The sequence below is a fragment of the Brachycentrus maculatus genome, unplaced genomic scaffold, assembly GCF_059751285.1.
Source record: "Brachycentrus maculatus isolate JH-2025_06_01 unplaced genomic scaffold, ASM5975128v1 h1tg000167l, whole genome shotgun sequence".
Classification (NCBI taxonomy): Eukaryota; Metazoa; Arthropoda; class Insecta; order Trichoptera; family Brachycentridae; genus Brachycentrus; species Brachycentrus maculatus.
Genome location: NW_028280920.1, coordinates 643,060 through 665,123, shown reverse-complemented (window position 1 = coordinate 665,123; position 22,064 = coordinate 643,060). Strand labels below are relative to the sequence as shown.

Here is a 22,064-nt window from a genome sequence, read left to right as displayed (position 1 = left end):
CGTGTCTTGTCAGTGGAGTTTCTATTTTAACTTGTGCAATAATTTTAACTATAAAAAAAACTTCCATGCAAATGCAAATCACACATATCTTGATCTTGATATAGAATATGAATTTTGATTTATAAATTCAAACCCAAAAAACGGTAAAAATACGAAAGTGTTAAACGATTGATGAGTAAAACCAATTTGATACAAGTAATTTGGAAAAAAAGGTAACAGAACATCTTTCCATTGCAGTTTCCTGCATACAATGAAGTACGGATAAGACATAATATGATTTTTTTTTACTAAATATCATAAACTTGCACTTTAATTTTAATTTCCACTTAAAGAGTAGTAAAAATGTGTGGTTACGCGTAGACCACACGACCTAAATCTTCTGAATAATTATACCCTTACACATCCCTTTGAAAGAAAGAGTTGACTTTTATTATTTAAACGCACCCTTAAATTCTTTAAGCCCGCAATTCCGCAGGATATATGTTGGGGTCTACGAAAATTAGTCCCCTATAAATTTTTATGAAAAGCTGTTTCCATAAATAAGCGCAGGCTTCGATACACAAACCGATTGATTTAGTGTTGCGCGTTCTTTATTGTTATGGTCTGTAAATCCCATATATTTTTGCTTAAATTCACATATATTTCTTTCAAAACCGATTATTTCAAACAGCCTGCATTCTATACAACCTCGCGTATGAAAAAATGTGATTATAATAAAAGCGAAATTTTTACTTATTTTAAATCGTCTTTTTATAAATAAATTGAAGATTCTTCAAAATAAATCTATGAGAATAGTGTTTAAGAAAAAAATATATAATAATTTAGAGAAAATGAGAGAAGAACTCAACTGGTTACCTTTAAAAAAATACTAATATAAAATACACTTATTTTAATATGTAATATTTTTTTTAAGATAAAATCCCTAAATACTTTTAAAATGAAGTTTAAAAAAAATCATAAACATGTTACTAGAAATAAAGACAAAATAAGACTTCCATTAAAAAATACAGAAACAAAATTGTATTATGTATAAGGGTATGAAAATGTATGATGAGACGCCTGAATGTATGAAGAATAAAAAGAGTCTGAGAGAATTTAAAAATAAATGTTTTGTATACTGTAGCAATTTGTTAATATATAAGATGTAAATTAAGTGTAAATAATAGTTTGTATCAAATGTAATAAAAGCTTATTGAAGAAATAATAAAATAAAAATAATTATTATTAAGTAATAACTGCTGAAATGCTTAGATGGGTTAGCTGGAGTATCATATAGAGATAAAAAAAAATTTAATCACGCATTCGTGGAAGCCTGGGTGTAAAATGCATCAACAGTATAAAGGTAGAGGAAAGGCAATAGAGATAGTATAGGCACATAAGACGCAGAGAACCTGATCATATCGTGAACAAGGCAATCCCCAAGATTTTGGTAAGAAGACCAAAAAACTCTTGGACGCTGCACAAAGAAAACATAATTCGAAGGCATAGCCTAGGTGACGTTGCCCAAGATAGAAGAACTAACAACCTGAGGACGAGGAGAGCTGACCCCAACAGTCTACAAAGACGGTAAGTTTAGACAGAGCCAAGAAGAAGAAGAAGAAGAAGAAGAAGATAATAATTATTTTGTTTCTCAGTTATCTCTTTTCCATGGCAATACAGATAATTAATAATAATTGACACAAAATGTGAGTAAGGATGCATTTCCCCTGTTTGCAGTACAGGTTGGAATGTATGGCGATAGTAATAATTCCATTCATTGGCATATGTTAATTACATGATGGTATTATGAAGGCAGCTATCACGATTCGGAATTTGGAATATTATGCCGGTCCATGTCAAAACGCATTGGAATCAAATCAATTTCTATAGCACTCAATACATTTACTCGTAAATGATTTTATAGGGGTGGGTATATATAAATAAAAATATTTGTTTTGTAACGTTATCTCTAGTTTTTCGTTAAAAATATTAAAATATAAAGAATAATCAATATAAATTTTCAAAATGTAACAATTTCAAAAACCTATTCATCATAATAACCCCAATAATAATTCGTATTAGGGGTTGAATGCTGTGATTTAACCCGATATTTGAATGTTATGTATCGGCTCTCCTATGAAATTAGTTAAACTTTTTTTTATACCTCACATGATTTTAAAGCAGAAAAATAAAAAAATATTTTACATATTTCAAAATTTAATAAAGAGATGTTTTCACTCATGGTAACCTCAATAAATATCTAGAAAAATTTTCAAGGAATACTTATAATCTCTCTTAAAATATGATATATAGATGTATGATAAAAGAGAACTGATACAATACATACCATATTGATAGACGATAAAGATAGGTATGATAATAAGTTAAACCCTTGAAGACTGTAATAATCTTTCACAATAAATATTTATTTATTTCTTGAATGTATTTTGCCGATTCTTTGTGGCACATTTTATAAACTCGATAAAATAAAATAAAAATTTTTTTTAGTTTTTTTTTTAACATCTCAACAATGATGAAGAAGAATATGTAAATCTAAGTATTTCCATGGCTTATGACATATCATGGACTGGTTAAGTGATCACTTTACATACGTGCAACCTTCACCATTCTACCCAGGATTGGGTAAGAGCTGACTCAAATTTTTTGAACTCATAGTTAATAATAATAATAATATAATTGGACAACTTATATAGCGCCATTTTCGTAATATAATACCTCAAGGACGCTTCAGTTATATTGGTCAATCTTATGACTCTTTATTTTTGGTACTTTTTCCAATCAGGAATGGATATGTACTTTTTGTAAATTTTCCGAATTAAATATTTTAATTGGATGATTATATCCATGATAATGTTGCAGAATCACATTCGTTATTTTCATCCCTTTGCGGAGTCACACATTAATATCTGCAAATAATTTGGACAGTATTTCCAATAGCGCAGGGATATAAATTATGAATCCTAAAACGCTTTAAGCTCACAAAACCGAACAATAGCCCTCAACTTCTATTGAATGCGGCGGCGAGGGTGAATCCAGCTTTCAAATTAATTAGATACTATGACAAAATTAAACTCGGATAATATGACGGTGGTAATTCAATTCTGGCGTCATGAAATATTTCATTAGTTTAGACGGCAGTGGCTAGTATTTGTGCCATTGTTTAATCAAAATGTAAACGATAACATGCAAGCTGAATGCAGTCACTTTTCAATGGTTAATAATTTGGACGATCGATATTGCTGCACTTTATTACAAAAGGTCGTTCATATTCCGTGGAAACTTTTAATTGGACGCATTTCAGATATTTTGAAACCCCACACTAGTATGTAGAATATGTTTTCATGTTTGGTGACGAGCTAGAAACAACGTATATAACGTACGTAACGACGTAGGAGATAGTTACTGCGATAATGAATAGATTTATGACCTAAAATTACTGATATATCGCTGATATAACGAGGCATACTAGTAAAACGTATCAAGTCATACAAATGTGTTAAAGGATAATGGAGTTTAAACGAGAAAAGCTTATTAATTGATTCGGCGATCACTTCGTGGTAACATACTTGGTTTATCCATTAAGTCACAATGATAGAATCTTCCGTATTGTTTAATCACATTGATAAAAACAAGAAACAGCTTATACCCCTTGTTATCTTTCAACATCCCAAGGGCACAATTCTAATCACGCCGTTTTCTCTCAGGAGTAGGCAAATCTGCTTACTCTGAAAAGAACACCACCGCAATCTGTATTTCCATACAATCCTTGCCTCTATCACATTCATGCATCTCCTCATATGCCACATACCCCCTGATTATTCCAACCCCTAATCTAACCACATTCAAATATTTGAAATACTTGGCTACGCCAAGTTTTCCTCGGTCAACCACTGCTTCTATTACAACCACATTTGCCTCATAAATTTGTTTACTATTCTTTCTTCACTAATTCGATTCACACGCACAAACCATTTCAACACACATATATATTTTTTTAAATAATATTATGCAGTTGTAAACAAAATATGCCCTACTATATACCCAACGCTTTGTCAAGCCGGATAAAAATTATTATTTTTATCGACATTTAAGACAATTACATTTTTCTTGCTCATAAATTGAGAAATAGATTATGGTTGGTAATCGAAACAGAGGATGACCGAAGAAAATTTGGCATGATCAAGTTTTTCAAATACTTGATGTTGCTCAAGTCAGGAGTCATATGGAATAATCGGACATGTATGAATGTGAAAGAGGCCAAGATTGTATGCAGTGTCAGATTGGTGTGACGTTATATTCTCTCTGCCTACCCCTACGGAGAAACGGCGTGATACTTAGTTGGTTATTTAGTTAGCTAGTTACATTTTTCTTGGATCAGTATTTTGGATCATATCATATATATTATATATGCGGCTGATCTATTTCGAATCGGAGGTCAAAATCCTACGGTTACAAATAATAGAGCGTACCAGACAAAGAGTTCATCCACAATTGAACCCTCGCAAGTAGGTACTGGGTACGCGAATAGCTGTGACCTATTGTACGGGAGTGAAACGTTACCTCCACAATGGGCAGAGTACAACTTTATAAATAATACCCCTATAGAAGATATGATTTAATACACCAATTAACATTTCAATTCTTTGTTTCTGCGAATTGAATGGCGGGTCACGGGGGAGCGAGTAAGAGGTTCTTTGATAAATTATTATATCAGCGACCTGAGATTTGCTACAAAAGGGTTTGCTTTCAACATTTTAATTTCACGAAGAATGGATACGTTATCGCTTTATCTTTAGGAGATGCCGTTAACGCGATGATTTAGGGGGATATTAAAATTATTCCCGACTAAGTACCTATTTAGGGTTGTACATGATAATTAAACGAGATTTTTACTGGTGGTGGAGGCTGTTCTACCATCCAAATTACTATACGAATTGACTCTTTAAAACAGAACAAAACATCGTAAAGATGAAATTTTATCTCTGCAGTTTATCGATTTGTCTCAAACAAATATTGTTTAAACTCGTATCTACATAGATTAAAATATACCCATTCTTTTGTTAAAAATCGCAAATCACGTAATGTTATATACTGATTGCTTTTTAAAAAATAATTGGCATCTCAACATAGATACAAAAGAATATGGAGGTATGGGCATTTACGGTTGTCAATCATGGGAAGAATTAGAGAATATAACACGTGTGTAAAGTGATCACTTAAACCAGCCTATGACTGCCCTGTAAATACCCAGACATCCATATTCTCCGTCATCTATGCTGAGATGTCAAAATATAATATGGAAAATATGTCCTATAATATGGAGATAATCCAGATTTGTAATAAGGTATTGGACACCTCCGTAGTGTAATGGTCAGCACGCTCGGCTACCTTTCTAGAGGTCACCTTTCCTTCATGTGTAAACGATCAAGATAACACTGCGTTTATATGACGCAGTGCCCTATGCAGCATTGGGGTGCGGATGAAGGTTTTACATATATATGTATATATATATATATATATATATATATATATATATATATATAAATATATATATATATATATATATATATATATATATATATATATATATATATATATAAATATATATATATATACATATATTTTATATATTTATATATATATAGATATATATATATATATATATATATATATATTTAGACAAACTCAAAATGTTGTTAAGTTAAGATTAAGTCAAGGTTAATCTTAATCAAGTTACGATCAAAATCCGTTCAAATCGATATCAAGACAAGAAACTTTTTTATGGAATCAATTTTATGTTAGAAATAGTTTTATATGAATAAAGGTATTTTTTTAAATATTTTGAACCTTACCTGTGATTGCATTGCTGACAGGCGAAGCATTCTAGATGGTAAACGTTGTTCCTGGCTCTCATGACCATTTCAAAAGCTGGAATAACTTTGTTGCAAGCTGCGCAATATCCCGTGTTTCCAAATAATCTGTGGACAATAATACTTATTTAATAAATAAATACATAAAGTTTATCGTTTAATTCTCTTCATTTGACGAATTTTTCTACTGATGGCAACACAATCAGCCATACTGACAAATCTATTAAAATGCTACCCATATGTGAAAAGCACCCAAGACCATTACAAATATTTATATATACATACATACACGGATGTCCCATATTGGGCAGAATTGTGAACGTTACACAAATGTATTTATTTATTTATTGGAAATTAACAGCCATTATCAAAAATAATTTAAATAAACCATATAAGGAGCCGATAATCGGCTGTACAAACTCAAAACACAGTAAGGGACATTTTTTTGTAGTACTTTTTTTTTGCATTTTTGGACTAAGTAGATTCTACGTAGTCCAAAAATGCAAAAAAAAACGTACTACAAAAAAATGTCCTTTACAGTGTTTTAAGTTTGGACAACCGTAATGAGGCCAATTACTGATTTCACATTTTATACAACAATATATAATATATATAACAAGAAAGAGTGAAAATAAAGTGATTAGGTAGGTAATTAAAATAGTCATTAAGTTTACATTATCAGTCTTAAACCAAATACTAAACAAAGTTCATCCTTTCATATGAAAAAAAAAACAATTAACGTTTCGTCTTAAGTTGAGGCAACATTAATATTGCTATTTTAACAGTATGATGTTAATATTCCAGTGTCTGATGAGAACATATAATAAAACGCGTAAATTGTTAATATTTCCATGTTAGTTTTGTGTTGATTCTAAAAGAAAGACGGAAGATATCGTGAGGTGCGGATGACAACGAAAGCGATACTGGAATGAGCATATAAACAGAATGTTAGAAGACAGACTTTCACGTATCGCCCTAAAAGGAAACCCTGAAAGATGCAGACCTCCAGGCAGACCTTCAAAAAGGTGGAGAGATAGCTAGGAGTCAACATTTCAAGAGCAACATGCGGAAGCACAAACAGATCCTGAGGATCTATCAAAATTAAGAAGTATTTTTTTCAAACCCTTATTCGCACCCTTTGATGCATAGGATACTGCATCATATAAATGCAGTGTTATCTTGATCATTAACACATGAAGGAAAGGCGATCAGCCCTCCGCTTCAGGAACCAGTCCAGGGTTATATTGAATAAATATTACAGTGAAAAAATCACTAATATTTATGTGACCCTCCCTGGGAATTGAATCCGGGACCTCCAGTATGGTGGCCGAGCGTGCTGACCATTACACTACGGAGGCGGACATAAAAGAAGAAGAAGAAGAAGAATTTCTCACCTGAGGTAGTCCCTCTTGCACAGGATGAGGTTGGCCTTGGTGTAGAGCGTGGAGCCCACCTCGCCGAGGCGACAGTCACAGCAGCCGCACTTGAGGCAGTCCTCGTGCCACAGCAGGTCCAGCGCCTTGAGCAGGAAGCGCTCCGTGATGTGCTTGCCGCAGCCGGCGCACTCCTGCGGCGCGGCTCCGGCGCCCGGCCCGGCGGCCGCCGCGCCGCCCGGCGCGCTCTCCTTGCCCGCGTCCATGGTCATGGCGGCCACCACGGGGCTGCTGCCGTTGGGCACCGACAGGACGCGCCTGTCGCTCTGCAACAAGCGGACAAACGGGATGAGGACATAAGCAAATACATGTGGAGCCGTTAAACACGACTTAGTTATATTATTTTTCACATTTCAGCCCAGACTTCAATTATTATTCTTCATCTATATGAAGAATAATAATTGAAGTCTGGGCATTTACAGGGCTTACGATCGTCCATCACTGGTTTAAATGATCACTTTACACAAGTGTAACATTCACCAATTCTACCTGTGATTGACAATCACACTACGCAAATTTTTTGGACTGACTGAAAGTGACCAACTAATAAAACGTAAAATGTTCAGGGGGGTCATTTAAGTCACTTTTGCTTTGGCAAGAAAATAAACAGTTAGTCATTTTTAACAAGTCAATATATTATACTTCCAAGTATAAAATACTTTGGGATTTTTTTCAGGGCTAGTAAGATATCAAATAGTCAATAATCACGTTTTTGTAAATATTGCACGTGGTCACTTTCTCCTGTATGACTACGATATATTGATCAATCTCGTGACAGCTTTCAGATAGGTCTGCGAATATGCGAATATAATCCAGGATTCGGACCTCGCATATAAATAAAAAGAGTCTACAATTAATGCTTTCCTCATTCCAACATAGATGGCTGTTGTGAACTCACACATACTGTGTCACTATAGCGGTAACATCTCTCTGCCTACAAGTACGGGGAAGCGACGTGATGGTTAGTTAGTTAATAATTAATAAAAAAAATAAAAAAAAACCCTTATCCGCACCCAAATGGTGCATAGGGCACTGTGTCATATTAACGCAGTGTTATCTCGATCGTTTACACATGAAGGAAAGGTGATCAGCCCTCCGATTCAGGTACCAGTCCAGGGTAATATTGAATAAATATTACAGTAAAAAAATCACTTATATTTATTTTACCCCCCTTGGGAATCGAACCCGGGACCTCCAGAACGGTAGCCGAGCGTGCTGACCATTACACTACGGAGGCGGACAAATTAATAATTAAAGTTAATAATTAAAAAAATATATATTATATTACAAAGTGGAAAATCACACAGTCAGTATGTACCTTAAATATTAATTATTGTAGATTTACGCTCGGTTCCATAGTGTAAGTATGTTATTTAACGTTTGCTGAGGTTACAATAAACATTTTATTGTATTTATTTAATATTATCCTGTATTTGTACCTAAGGTGCAGGAATAATAACCGTATATGAATGCTATTAACGATCAATAAATTTTGTTTGTTAAGCTAGATATATGTAAAGATTGAAAAAAACATATTTATTAGTTGCCTTAGAAAATTCTCCTTGCCAGGATTCTTTACAAAAATTTATAGCATATTTACTTATATTTATTGATTTGGCGTTTAATTTGTAGAACTCCATTTTAATTTATGTATTAATTTTAAATCAAACACAGATTATTTGAGTCTACTAAGTTGTATTTTATTAACAAAAACACATAATTTAACAACAAAAATTTTAAACATTTTTGTTAATAAAATACAACTTAGCAGACTCAAAAAATCTGTGTTTGATTTAAAATTAATACATAAATATTTACTTACAGTTTATATGTCTTTAAATTGAAAGAGAATGTTTAAAGTTAATAATAAATGAAAAAGGTTGATCCGCGAAAACAATACAATGGATTCAATATCTTATAGCAATCAAGATTTGTCACAGAGCTCATTTATTTGAATTATTCGTCTTCAAATCAGACACCACTAAATCTGATGTCCGAACACTAGATCATTGTCCTATTGCCTCATAAATTTTCGTTAACTACCTTATACCTTTTTTTTGCACATTCTGTTTCCAATTTAAAGCTTTCAATGTACATACGTTACAATTTATATATGTAGTATGTTGAATAAGTTATTATCTAAATATTACGGTTGTGTGCAACGACAAAATAATTAATGCGCTACGGCTATTCCTCTTGTTATATGTATTCTGTTTGTGACGGCTTAAGCCTGTACAGATAATTAATTATGATTTGTAATGGCGGATGACAGAATCAATCACAACCAGTCATGTCATAGGCAAGTAATTAATAATATTAAATAATCGTCCGGAGCATGGGGATTGATAGAAAAATCATGTAAAAAAATATCATACAATACACCTTTAAAAAAAGGATGCAATAATGATTTTTAAACTCCTTCAGACACATGGAACAGATCAATATCCAATGTGATATTGTTCAACATAGCGGTAGCTCTTCCTACAGGCATAACCATAGGCAGGTTGGTCCTGTGTATATGAATGTGAAACAATCTATGCCGACGCTGTCTTAGGTGAGTATCGGGAACATACAAAAACATTGCTTCTAATAACCATAATATCTCTATAAATATAATACAACATTTTGAGTGTGTCCAAATACTTGTTCACAAATCTGGATTATCTCCAATTATAGGAGTATTTTTTGACATCTCATCAAAGATGAAGAAGAATCAAGAAATCTGGGCAATTACGGGGCTGACGACCGTTATAGGCTGGTTTAAGTGATCACTTTACACACGAGTAAAATTCACCAATTCTAGTTATTAGAATTGGTGAATGTTCATATAATTCATATTTCGAGTAAAATAACATTCACACACTTAACGTGAATAGTGCTATGGTAGTGACGTGTAGTATTGTTTGCATGCTGTTGTAGTGATAGTTCTGACGACGACACGGCTACGTCTCGAAACCAGTAGACAAAATTCTCGGTGAGTATGTAAATGCCAAATTTTTTGTGAAAAATTAAAAAAGTAACATTTTTAAACGACAAAGTAAAAGCTTTAATCATGTTTTAATGATATAACATTAATTTAAGGACATTTTAATACTGGAAAATCAAATTAAAGTTTTTAAATTCTTAAGTTTTAATAAAGTTAAGTCTTAAGTTTAAAATAAAGTTTTTGTCCACCTCCGTAGTGTAATGGCCAGCACGCTTGGCTACCGTACTGTAGGTCCCAGGTTCGATTCCCAGGGGGGGGATCAAATAAATATAAGTGATTTTTTTTAATCTAATATTTATTCAATATTACCCTGGACTGGTAACCGAAGCGGAGGGCTGATCACCGTTCCTTCATATTTTAACGCTCAAGATAACACTACTTTTATAAAAATGCACAGCCCTATGCACCATTGGGGTGCAGATAAGGGTTTGAATGAAAATGTTTATAATAGATATCAAAATTACATTAAATTTATACTGTCAAAAACCTGTTAAATATATTTTTTTAATATTTTTACAGGAGTGTTAATGTAAAGCTTTTTGTATTTTGAACAGATTGGTCAATGTTTTTTAAACTGTTTTCGACAATATTACACAAAGGCCGGCTACATAAAACAACACTCGTTGTATTTTAAAACATGTAACAATCAATCAATTATTCCTTGTGCTTTTGTTACGCTAAATTACATTATCGGCAGAAATATGATTTGAATATCACCGCTATTTATCTCATTTCATTCTAGAACACTGTAATTTATTTACTGACGCTTTGAAATGAGGTCCATTATTAAAATCTATTGTCAAATAATTATAATTAAACGAACAAAAACGTAAAGTTCCGAACGAAAATGTGCAATGAAATCAATAGATTTATTGATGTATTGTTATGAAACCAGCATCATTGCATAACACATTGAAAAGGTATTATTAATGGGGAAACTCTTGATTCGTTAATAATTATTTTTGTTTTCTTATTATATGTCCGCCTCCGTAGTGTAATGGTCAGCACGCTTGGCTACCGTTCTGGAGGAACCGGATTCGATTCCCAGGGGGGTAAGAATAAATATGAGTGATTTTTTCACTGTAATATTTATTCAATACTACCCTGGACTGGTACTTAAAGCGGAGGGCTAATCACCTTTCCTTCATGTGTAAACGATCAAGATAACACTACGTTTACGCAGTGCCCTATGCACCATTGGGGTGCGGATAAGGGTTTTATTATTATTTATTTTTATTATTATATGTATATTTAGTAAAAAGTTTACCAACAAAACGTCGTACGTTTTTTTTTAGATATGTTCTTTGAGTCAATCGACATTTATGACACAGTAATTAATACTGCTATCCATCAATGTGAAAAAATCTTCATAATTACTTACAAATATGTAGGTTGATGAAATTCTTTAAAAAAGTTTCCGTAAGATATTTTATTTTTATTTTCATCTCTCAAAATATAAAACGCTTGTACTGAATGAAAAAATTTCAAAGTATTTTTTTAAAATGGTATTATTTTTTTAGTGAAACCATGTAAAATACCAGGTATCTGTGTTAAAATACCAATTGAATAGCACATTTTGCTACCACGCTAGATATCTCGTTATCCACGAGGATATATAATAAATCAATTTTTTTTTTTTTAGTTTAAAATTTATTGAACATTACTCTGGACTGGTACCTGAAGTACAAAACTGATCACCTCACCTTCACTTAATAATCGCTCAAATTAACAAAACATCAATTTAATGCAGTGTCCTATGCACCATTTGGTGCGGATAAGGTCAGTAGTAAAAGCAGTAGAAGTATTTATATTGTTAGCCATAAATTATTTTTCTTCCTAAATAATATATTTTACTGTTTTAAAAGTTCACAAATGTAATGATATTCCATAAATTCTTAATTTTTTAAATTTTTATTTAGTTTAAATTATTTCCTGGAGGCAAATTTCAGTAAAATAAATGAGATTTCAGTAAAATTATTCCCCATACTTATACCCATGTGTATTAAAATACGTCCGAAAAAAGTCCACCAGTCGGGCAGCGCTTTGAATATGTTAGTATTACACTGCATCAGGTCCTCTCAGGAGATCTAGGTCTGTCAAATTGAGGCTCAGTGGTAAATTGAAGCCCCCTGGAGCCTGTACTAGACAGAGCAGGGTCCAGTGGACCTATATACTAAAAGAAAGTCGTAAAATATATCTAATTCTATCCTCTAAATTCTAAAAGAGACAAAATTGTACTTTATGGATAGAGGTAAAGTATTCACATACATGCCCCGCTGACAGTGAGAGGGATTTTGCAGGCGTTAATAATTATTTTTTTCCTTGATCGTGAAAAGCTTTGCATTATTGATTAAATACTGACATACTCGTAGGATTCAAAATAAGGAAAGATTTTTTTAAATGGATGAGTCTTAATCAAAAGTTTCTATATGTGACCTGGGAATGTGGCGGGAGTTTTCAGAGAGGTAAAGTTAATTAATTGAAATGTAACTTTGTTGTAAAATCACTATTAATATTTTATTTTAACTTAATTTTAATGTAAAAATAAAATAAAGCCACTTGAGATCTACCTAAGCTTCTTTCCATAACCGTCAAAATATTTTGAATATTGTTTAGTAGATAGTGTTTTAGTATTAATCAGTCTTGATAAAGAAGCCGTTAGCTTCGAAACCGGTAGACATTTTAATTAAGTTATAATAAAATATTTATAGTGACATTAAAACAATGTTACATTTTAATTATAAAATAGAAAATCACAAAGTTATTGCTTCAAATATAAATTGTATAGTTAGTTCTTTAAAAATGTGCAAATTTTAATGTAAACATTTCTGTTACATAATGATCACCCATCATTTTCACTTATTGTAATTAATAAATGTTTAAAATTAACGTATTTTCAATGACTGACGTAAGTATTTATTTTATATAGTTAAGCTTTCCCCTATTACTTATATTAAAAATAAATATAATTTAATTCCTAAAATGATATTTTTTTATCCTTCATTCCTTAAATTATATTTTTTTTTAAGATTTTCGTGGATTATTTATGGTTGCTTTTTATAAAATACTTCTAACCTTATACATTTCTTTTCATTTTGTAACTTACATCATAAAATTCCTACCATTAATTTACCTTTTGGCTTTTTTTATAAAATTTCAATTGATACAACTTTGTTTTTTAACGTAAGCAGGACCAAATTAATGTAATATACGGATACATAGAATAATAGAAAAATGCTTTAGACATTTAACAACAGTTACCAAACAGTTTTCAAATGTTCAAAGCAATAAAATATTTTTATTAAAATTATACAGTTTTTTTTTACTTTTATGCTTTTTACTTTTTACTGTTTACAATAAAATATTAAACCATCCAAGATTTTGATATTTCTCAACCGATACCAGAGACATCTAACGAAGGATACTCAAAACAATTATCCGACGAGAGTACAATCGAGAGAAATAAAATTGAGGAAGGAAGTGGGCCACTTTGTGGAAACATTTTCCGCCAGAGATCACCCTCAGCCCCCATTATGCCGTTGTACTAATCTGCTCGGGGATAATTCCACTTTGATTTACTTGGCCGACTATGAAAGGATCTTCGGGAACATGAAATGTCTGAGCAGAGCCTGCCCGTGCGGGGCAGCCTGTTTGTGATGGGCACAAAGATCTAGTTTTCTTTGTTTGGCTGCATGAAAATACTACTGATAACTGTCCCAATCTCCTGATAGAGAAAGAAAACTGCAGAAGGCATTTTAATAATTCATATTTCAATATATCCACCCCATTCGGTAAAATATTGAGTTCACTTAAAAATATTAGTTTGGTAATAAATAAAAATACTTTCAGGTGGAACATTGCTTTGATTTCAAAACACTGTTTGGTAATATTCGAAAATTGCTTAAAACTAATGAATCCGAGTGCTTTACAAAGAATGCAACTCAAACAAAAATATATTTATCTTATCCATTTTTCATAAAGGAATTTTATTTAGAGGTTTGTTAAGAGGTAGGATAGTAAAGACGGGAAAAGAAAAACTAAAATATACCAAAAATACTTAGCTTTATTAAAATAAGGATTTTATAAAATGAAATCTAACTAGAAAGTAATTGAATCTGCAAAAGTCAGTTTCTTGATTGAACGTTTACAAAAATATGCTAATAATATTGCATAAAATATTTTATCTGAAAATCAAATAAATCAAAAAATCTTTTCATTAATTGATTCAGCAGTCACTTTGTGGTAAAAATGTATTTCCATATATTTTAAGTGATAGTTCCCAAGTAAAATTTTAAATAAAATATATATATATATATATATATATATATATATATATATATATATATATATATATATATACATATATACTTATATACATATATATATATATATATATATATAAATATATATATATATATATATATATATATATATATATATATATATATATATATAAATATAAATATATATATATATATATATATATATATATATATATATATATATATATATATATATATATATATATATAGCTGTATATATAAAAGTGAAGAAGTGTAGACTGACGAATGCTCCAAGAGCATTGACATAAATATATCCTTACGTGAGCCTTAGTTGAAGTTTTTATCGGTCGCACAAACCGGAAGTCAGGTGCTTTCAAACGAGAAAATGTAACGGAACGAGAAAACACGTAGATCTAGTGCGGTACCTGTTCTAGTGGTTCCACACCTTGATGAAAAGCTTTGAAATTATTCCGGGAAAACATACTCCAACCGTTTATTAAAGTGGCGCAGTTTCGTATTTTAAATAAATTTATAAAATAAAAACTTTATTTTGCGTCAACTATTTATTATGTAGAAAACATTTAAAGTCAGCAAAATTAAATACAAATAACTTACAGTAAAAAAAACGTTTAAATCCTACCATTATTTAATATTTAATCTATAATATAATAATCATAACGTTTAGTCTCTTTAATGAAGTTTAAATTCAATATGTTTAAAAATAAAGAAATATTCAAACAGAAAAAATAAAATGTTTATTCGCAGTTTCTGAATTAACTTTAATATTGAAGAAGACGCCCTAATTATTGACAGTTTTTATTGTAAAATCCTATTTTATATTGAAAAATATTTCAAAATAAATCCAAGAAAGAAAATATTTTAGTGTAATGATATGCTCATAGTAAAAATAATTTTAACAATTTTTTTCCGCCACTTCTCCGCAAGGGTAAGCAGATAGAATAAAACCCAGATTTGTGAACAAGTATTTGAACACACTGATAATATTTTTTTTAAGAATAACCGATCACCTTAATTATAACAGACAGTATAATGTGTTATACTAATAATTTATAACCAATTTGATATATTGGTGACATTTTACTCAATTGCCTCTTTTTTAATTACCTAACGTCCAAGTGACTCTGAAACCTAGCTACGGCTTATGCAACACCGCTTATCACGACCCTACTCAGGCTTTAACTTGTGAGTTGCCTACTCGTGAGTGGATTTACTCTTTATGTTTAAAGTTCGTCCGCCTCCGTAGTGTAATGGTCAGCACGCTCGGCTACCGTTCTGGAGGTCCCGGGTTCGATTCAAAAGGGGGGTAAAATAAATATAAGTGATTTTTTCACTGTAATATTTATTCAATATTACCATGGACTAGTACCTGAAGCGGAGGGCTGATCACCCTTCCTTTATGTGTAAACGATCAAGATAACACTGCGTTTATATGACACAGTGCCCTATCCACCATTGGGGTGCGCATAAGGGTTTTATTATTATTATTATTATTAAAATTACTATAACTTCATGTCATTCATGGGTGAAAAATCTAGGCGAAAACTACTGCACTAAATATTGTAGCACTTTAATAATTCCGCTGTGGAGCTTCCTTCTACTGCGGGCGAACTGTACAAAGTAGTACTTATTTAGCAGATTGCTTCTCTTTAAGTTTTTCTTTAATACAGGGAGCGCTGGTGGGGACAAGTTCTTTCTGGGAGAGAATTAGGAATATCTGCTGTGAGTGGAGTAATGAAACATTCATACGATGGTGGGACAAACTCCCTTATTACTTAGACTTAATTTGTTTCGCGCGAAAGCACTTTCATTTGTAGCGTTTTTGATTAGTGAATGGGAGAACCACTTTATATACTACAGTCGTATACCCATCGGCGGCCATCGGCGTACACCTTCTTGGGAACTAATCTAGCCAATTGCTTTCTTCATTACTTAAATGTTCTTGCTGAAACGTATCTTTTCTTATACCAACGCCTCCTAGATAATAACTCAGCCGTGCTGTAGAATATTATGTAGATCTCTTTACTTATTTTAGCCGCAATTTTAATCACACTATTTTTAAAATTTGTTTCACAACTCAGTTACTATAAGTGACATAATAAAGTAATTTTATTTGTTTTAAGGTAAGATAAAACATGAAACTTCTTGGACGAATGTGCGGCAAAACAAATTATGATAGATGTTCAAATGGTGATTTAAGCAAAGAATGTAAAGCTTAGATAAGCAATATAGATAAAATTAAGAAAGGCGTGTTGAGATGGTTTAGGAACACTAAAACACATTTATGAGATAAATGCATATGGAAATAGAAGCAGACAAGACCGAAGAAAACATAACGAATAATAATTTCAAATACTGGAAAGTGCTCGGCTCAGGATTCAGAATAATCGATGGGTATGTAGGAGGAGATGCATGGTTTTGGAAAAGGCGAAGATTGTTTCCGAAGTAAAATTGATATGTTTACTCTCTGCTTACCCTTGCGGAGAAGTGACGTGATGGTAAGTCAGTTTAAAATATGATCTGATGACTATTATCAAGAAAAAAATTGATAACGGGGTTTTTTGAAGAAAAAACACAATATTTTCCTTTAAATACCGCAAGTATAATATATTTCATGCGCTTTACTTACTGTTTAATTTTTTTTTTTGACAAAAACCATTCTGAAATATATTGTATGTATTTTTTTTTACCTAAAATCCACTTTTAAGATAAATCGAATAATATTAAGTATTCTCATGATTCTAGAACGAAATTTATAAAATAAGAAAATATTAGTTTTAATAATATTACTATGAGAAAATATTTAAACTGGTTTACAGATTACAGCTGTTGCGACGTTTGAAAGTAAAGAATACGTATTGCGTTTGATATAGAGTGCACTGGTCTCTACTACTCACTCACTCAGGCTTAATACAATGTCGATACTGATACGATGGAAAAATAAAAACCTCTTTACTGCTGTCATTATCACATAATTATATTTTAAAAAGCAATGAATGGATATTCTGGATTTACGTCATTAGAAAATTAATTATGTTTCGAGTAATAAATGTGATAAGTTGCAAATGTAAAGTAGTAGTATTTGTACATGTGTGTATATTGTGAGGTCCGATAAGTGGACAATAAAACTTTATACAATATAGCAACAGGCTCTTAGACAAAAGCGATAAATTATAATTATTATATTTTATTATTTTGAGAAATAAAAAGACTCTGTTTTTTTATCCACTCACATTGTGAGTGGATCAAAAAAACAAAGTCTTTTTATTTCTCAAAATAATAAGTCAATATGATCCACAAAGTTGATGCTTTCAATATTCAAAACAATTAATATATTTACTTCACTTTATAAATATTTTCTTTTAAAATAGTATGAAAGTAACTCCTGTTATTGGAGACAATCCAGATTTTGTGAATAAGTATTTGGACACACTCAAAATGCTGTTAATAAATTATCTGGTCAAATTATAAACTTAAATAATAAAAAAATGAAAATGGTATTTTCTGGCGTTTCGCATGTGTGTGATTATAATCCAGGATTCGGACCTCACATACTAATATAAGAGTTTCTGCTTAATAAAAGCTTCTTGACATCTCACCAATAGATGTCTCTAGTGAAGTTCTAGTGATTCAAGAATAAGTTTTCTAAATTGGTTCATATATATAAATAGAACTTCCAAGAATTTGAGTAGTGTGATTGTCAATAATAGGTAGAATTGGTGAATGTTACACGTGTGTTAAGTGATCCAGGTAATATTGAATAATTATAACAGTGAAAAAATCATTTGTTTTTATTTGTCACTTATCGAACCCGGGACCTTCAGAACGGTAGGCAAGCGTTCTGACCATTATACTACGCAGGCTGATAGATTCAAAGTACTTTTGATATTCAATATCGTTTCCGGATTAAAATTTATCATGTACCAGGATAACAGTAGTATCATTTGTGTACAGTTAACAGTTAATGTTATTAAAGTGATGTTTATTCACTTGAAGTGATCCGGCATGGGCGGCATGCCTAGGGCGGGAGAGGCGGACTAAGTGTATTGGACTCGATGCAAGATTACCGCCCTATATCCGCTCGCAAGTGTCTGGCACGTGTCTTTTACATACGTGATCTGAGAAAACCTAATTCATCACATTGACAGTTTTTTTCATTTAAATATTTTTCTACATATAAATATCGCAGTCATACAAGAGAAAGTGACCAACTAACAAAACGTAAAATGTGCAGGAGGGCCATTTAAGTCACTTTTGCTTGGAAAGAAAATATGTGTTAACTTTCATTTATGTGTTAGCAACCAAGATAACACTACGTTTATATGATGCAGTGCCTTATGCACCATTAGGGTGCGGATAAGAGTTTGAAGAGGAAGAAATGCACTTTGATGATTTTAAAGTTTTTGAACGATATGTACGAGTAGATATCGGTATATGGAGGATAATATTCCTGCTATCCTGGTATATAAATAAAATATAGTTCGATTACTGTACCACAGTTCGGAAGGTTCAAGGTTCGATTCTGAGCTACAATTGTGAACTAGGCTCACAACTAAGCCTTCATTAAATTTACTAACATAAAAAAAATCTTGAGACAGTTCCCAATGCACAATTCATTTTTTAATTGCTGAAAAATATATTTATAGTCAGAAAAAATATATTGTTTGGTAAACATTTCTTTACCGCAATGGCAGCGCCATCTGTTGAACGTAATATTAACACACGCAATACTTAACATTGCTCATAACGGACATCTTAATACTTGACAGTAGCTGTCACTGTTTCATACATGTTTAATATATGCGTTGGTTCACAGGCATTATGAAATTATAAGTTATTCAAATGTGAGTATCCTATTTTATTTCTTTTCCATTTAACCAGGTTGAATTACAGCGACGCGTGCCGGGTACGGCCAATACTTAATAAAAATAATACTAGACGGGTATATTTGTATATTATAATGATAATAATTCATTCCTGACCCGACGTAATTAAATACTAATTCTTTATTTTAGCAACAGAATATCAGTAACTTTAATATAAAAAAATAATATATTATTATATAAAACAAGATATTTAATTAAAAACCATTTGTAAACGTTAAAATTATGTGAAAAAATCATTAAAGAGGTCAATAAGCTTCCTTCTGATATTATTATATTGTTGCTATGATAACAATAAATTGGGAATATAATTAAATTAAATGATATTTTAAAAAAATATATACTTGAATTAATTAGATTAAAAAAAAAACAAATAAGGAAATAGAGATAAAACTGCAATTATTTTTAAAAACATGGTAAAAACAATTAAAAAGATAAATCTTAGCAAGTCATACAAATTAAATAATTGTTTATGAATAAATTTAAATAAACATTTCATATTTTAAATTGGCGTTAATTTATTTTTAATGTAGATTTTAATTGGAGCGATATCTTGTTAATTAAATGAAAACACTTACTAAAAAGATTTTACTTAATAATTGATATTTATAAATTAATAACGTTATAAATTAAATACTTTGGAGACAGCAAAGCATTTTATTTTATTTATTTATTTATATTTTATCATACTTATAATAACAAATAACAGACATCGCCCAACCCTTTCAAGAACGTCATAAATCAAGAAACTTGATTTTTCAGGAGAACGTTTTTAAAGTTTAAAAATATATTACAATGTATTAAAAATAAATATCAAGCCACTTATTGAACTTTTTACTGTGCAACAGATCTTTTTAGGTAAAACCTGAAGGTTTTTTCTCCACTTGAAAAATATTTATGATATTCAAAAAAAATTATACAATACCTTTTCTTTAAAATGCAAAAATAACACTTTCTGCCCTGTAGCGGGTAATTATTAAGTAAAAAATATGCCTCTTTTGCTGGGATATAGTACATTTTTTGGGCATTCTGAAAACATGCACAACTGAAAATAGTCGATTTTTGATTCATGACGTTCTTGAAAGGAGTAAGCGATATGTGCCCTCTTTGAATTTTCCCATGCCGAGGGTACATTTTACAATACTTTTTTTTTTATAAAACGATAAAACATTTAAAAAAATCTTCACATACATTTAAATACGTCATAACCGAATGATGTAATCTATTTCAGACCTATCTACCTCCATTTTCCATTTATTTATAGCTCTTTTATATTCAACATTTTTCTACAATTTTTTGTATAATGGAAGCAAATTGTACAAATTTATTGCATAATAATCAAAGTTCTATTAATCAAAATAGGTATGTATATGTAAGGTTTTGTTTGAAAAGTTTTTTGATCTTGTAGTTCTTCGTACACTGCTATATCTAAGTGTATCAATTGACGTTTGTGTTATGCATGACTGCAGCGAACATTTTTTCAAATTTGTAGTTAATATAAAAATTAATAAAATGATCGTGTATATATATTATATCTACATTTTATATTAACGGATGCAGCCATTTTGTACAAATTATTTATTAATTGTACGAAAATATTCACGGTCACAGTGTGTAAGTGGTAAAAAAATATTGCAAAATCTTTATAAATAATAAAGAAAATGATCATCAGCTTTAAATCTGAAACCACCTTAAATTATTCTCCGGTTGCTTTGAAATTTCGTCACAATATTGCATTTTAATACTCGTGTGTTTTCAAGTATCTATAAAAATAAATGTAAATGATCATTTGTTCAGAATCTACCTAAATCTATCTAAAATTTCGATGTAGTAAGATGGTCGATCTTGCAACCTTATCTGTGAAATACAATTTGTTAGCTTTGGAAATATTGCTCTGACTCTAGCCATTCTTTTGTTTTTGGAAGGAAAGTTTGTAAATTTAAACAGTAAATACTTGGACAGACTGGATAGTTTTATCAAGAGAAACTTCTAACTGTCTATGCAATTGAGATGTGTTGGAAGTTGTGCGGAGGAAGAAGGGAATATCTTGTCAATATACTGCATTCTGCATTCCAGTGCACCAAAGGTAAACGCAAACATACCCTCACATGTCAAAAGTTTAGTCAATGCAACATCTAAATCTAAAGGGGATCCCTCACGAGATAATTCAATTTTCTACTTTATTTTAAAATATTGCAAATGCTCAAATCATCAAAACAGGATTTGCGTTATTTCTTCAGTTTTGCTATTCTTTCAGCGTGATTTTCAAGTGCGGATTATATCCAGTATATCTGAGAAAATATTTTATTGACTTTGTTTAATGTTTATGTAAGATAATATATTGATATGTCCAAATACTTTTTCACAAATTTGGATTATCTTCACTAAGGAGTTATGTTTTTGAAAACATCTTTTGACATCACAACATAGATGAAGAGTGTTTATATATTATATTAATATTACTAACATATTATGTAAAAAGTAATAGTAAAAATGACTTACCACAAATTAAATGTTATAAAATTAATAATATTGAAAATAAGAATATGAAAGTCATCAATATCTCTACTGTGGTTGTCAATCATGGGTAG

General features: G+C 31.0%; 1 protein-coding gene across 2 annotated transcripts in view; it reads right to left on the bottom strand.

Moving 5' to 3' along the window:
* Positions 1-22,064, bottom strand: part of LOC148308386 (LIM domain transcription factor LMO4.1-like) — a 99,392-nt gene that overhangs the window by 5,087 nt on the left and 72,241 nt on the right. For both annotated transcript variants that reach the window (XM_088261837.1, XM_088261838.1), the window contains 2 exons: positions 7,265-7,569; positions 5,853-5,978 (listed from right to left, as the gene is read on the bottom strand). In XM_088261837.1, the coding sequence (XP_088117963.1) occupies positions 5,853-5,978; positions 7,265-7,569 (431 nt within the window). The remainder of the gene's footprint in view (positions 1-5,852; positions 5,979-7,264; positions 7,570-22,064) is intronic.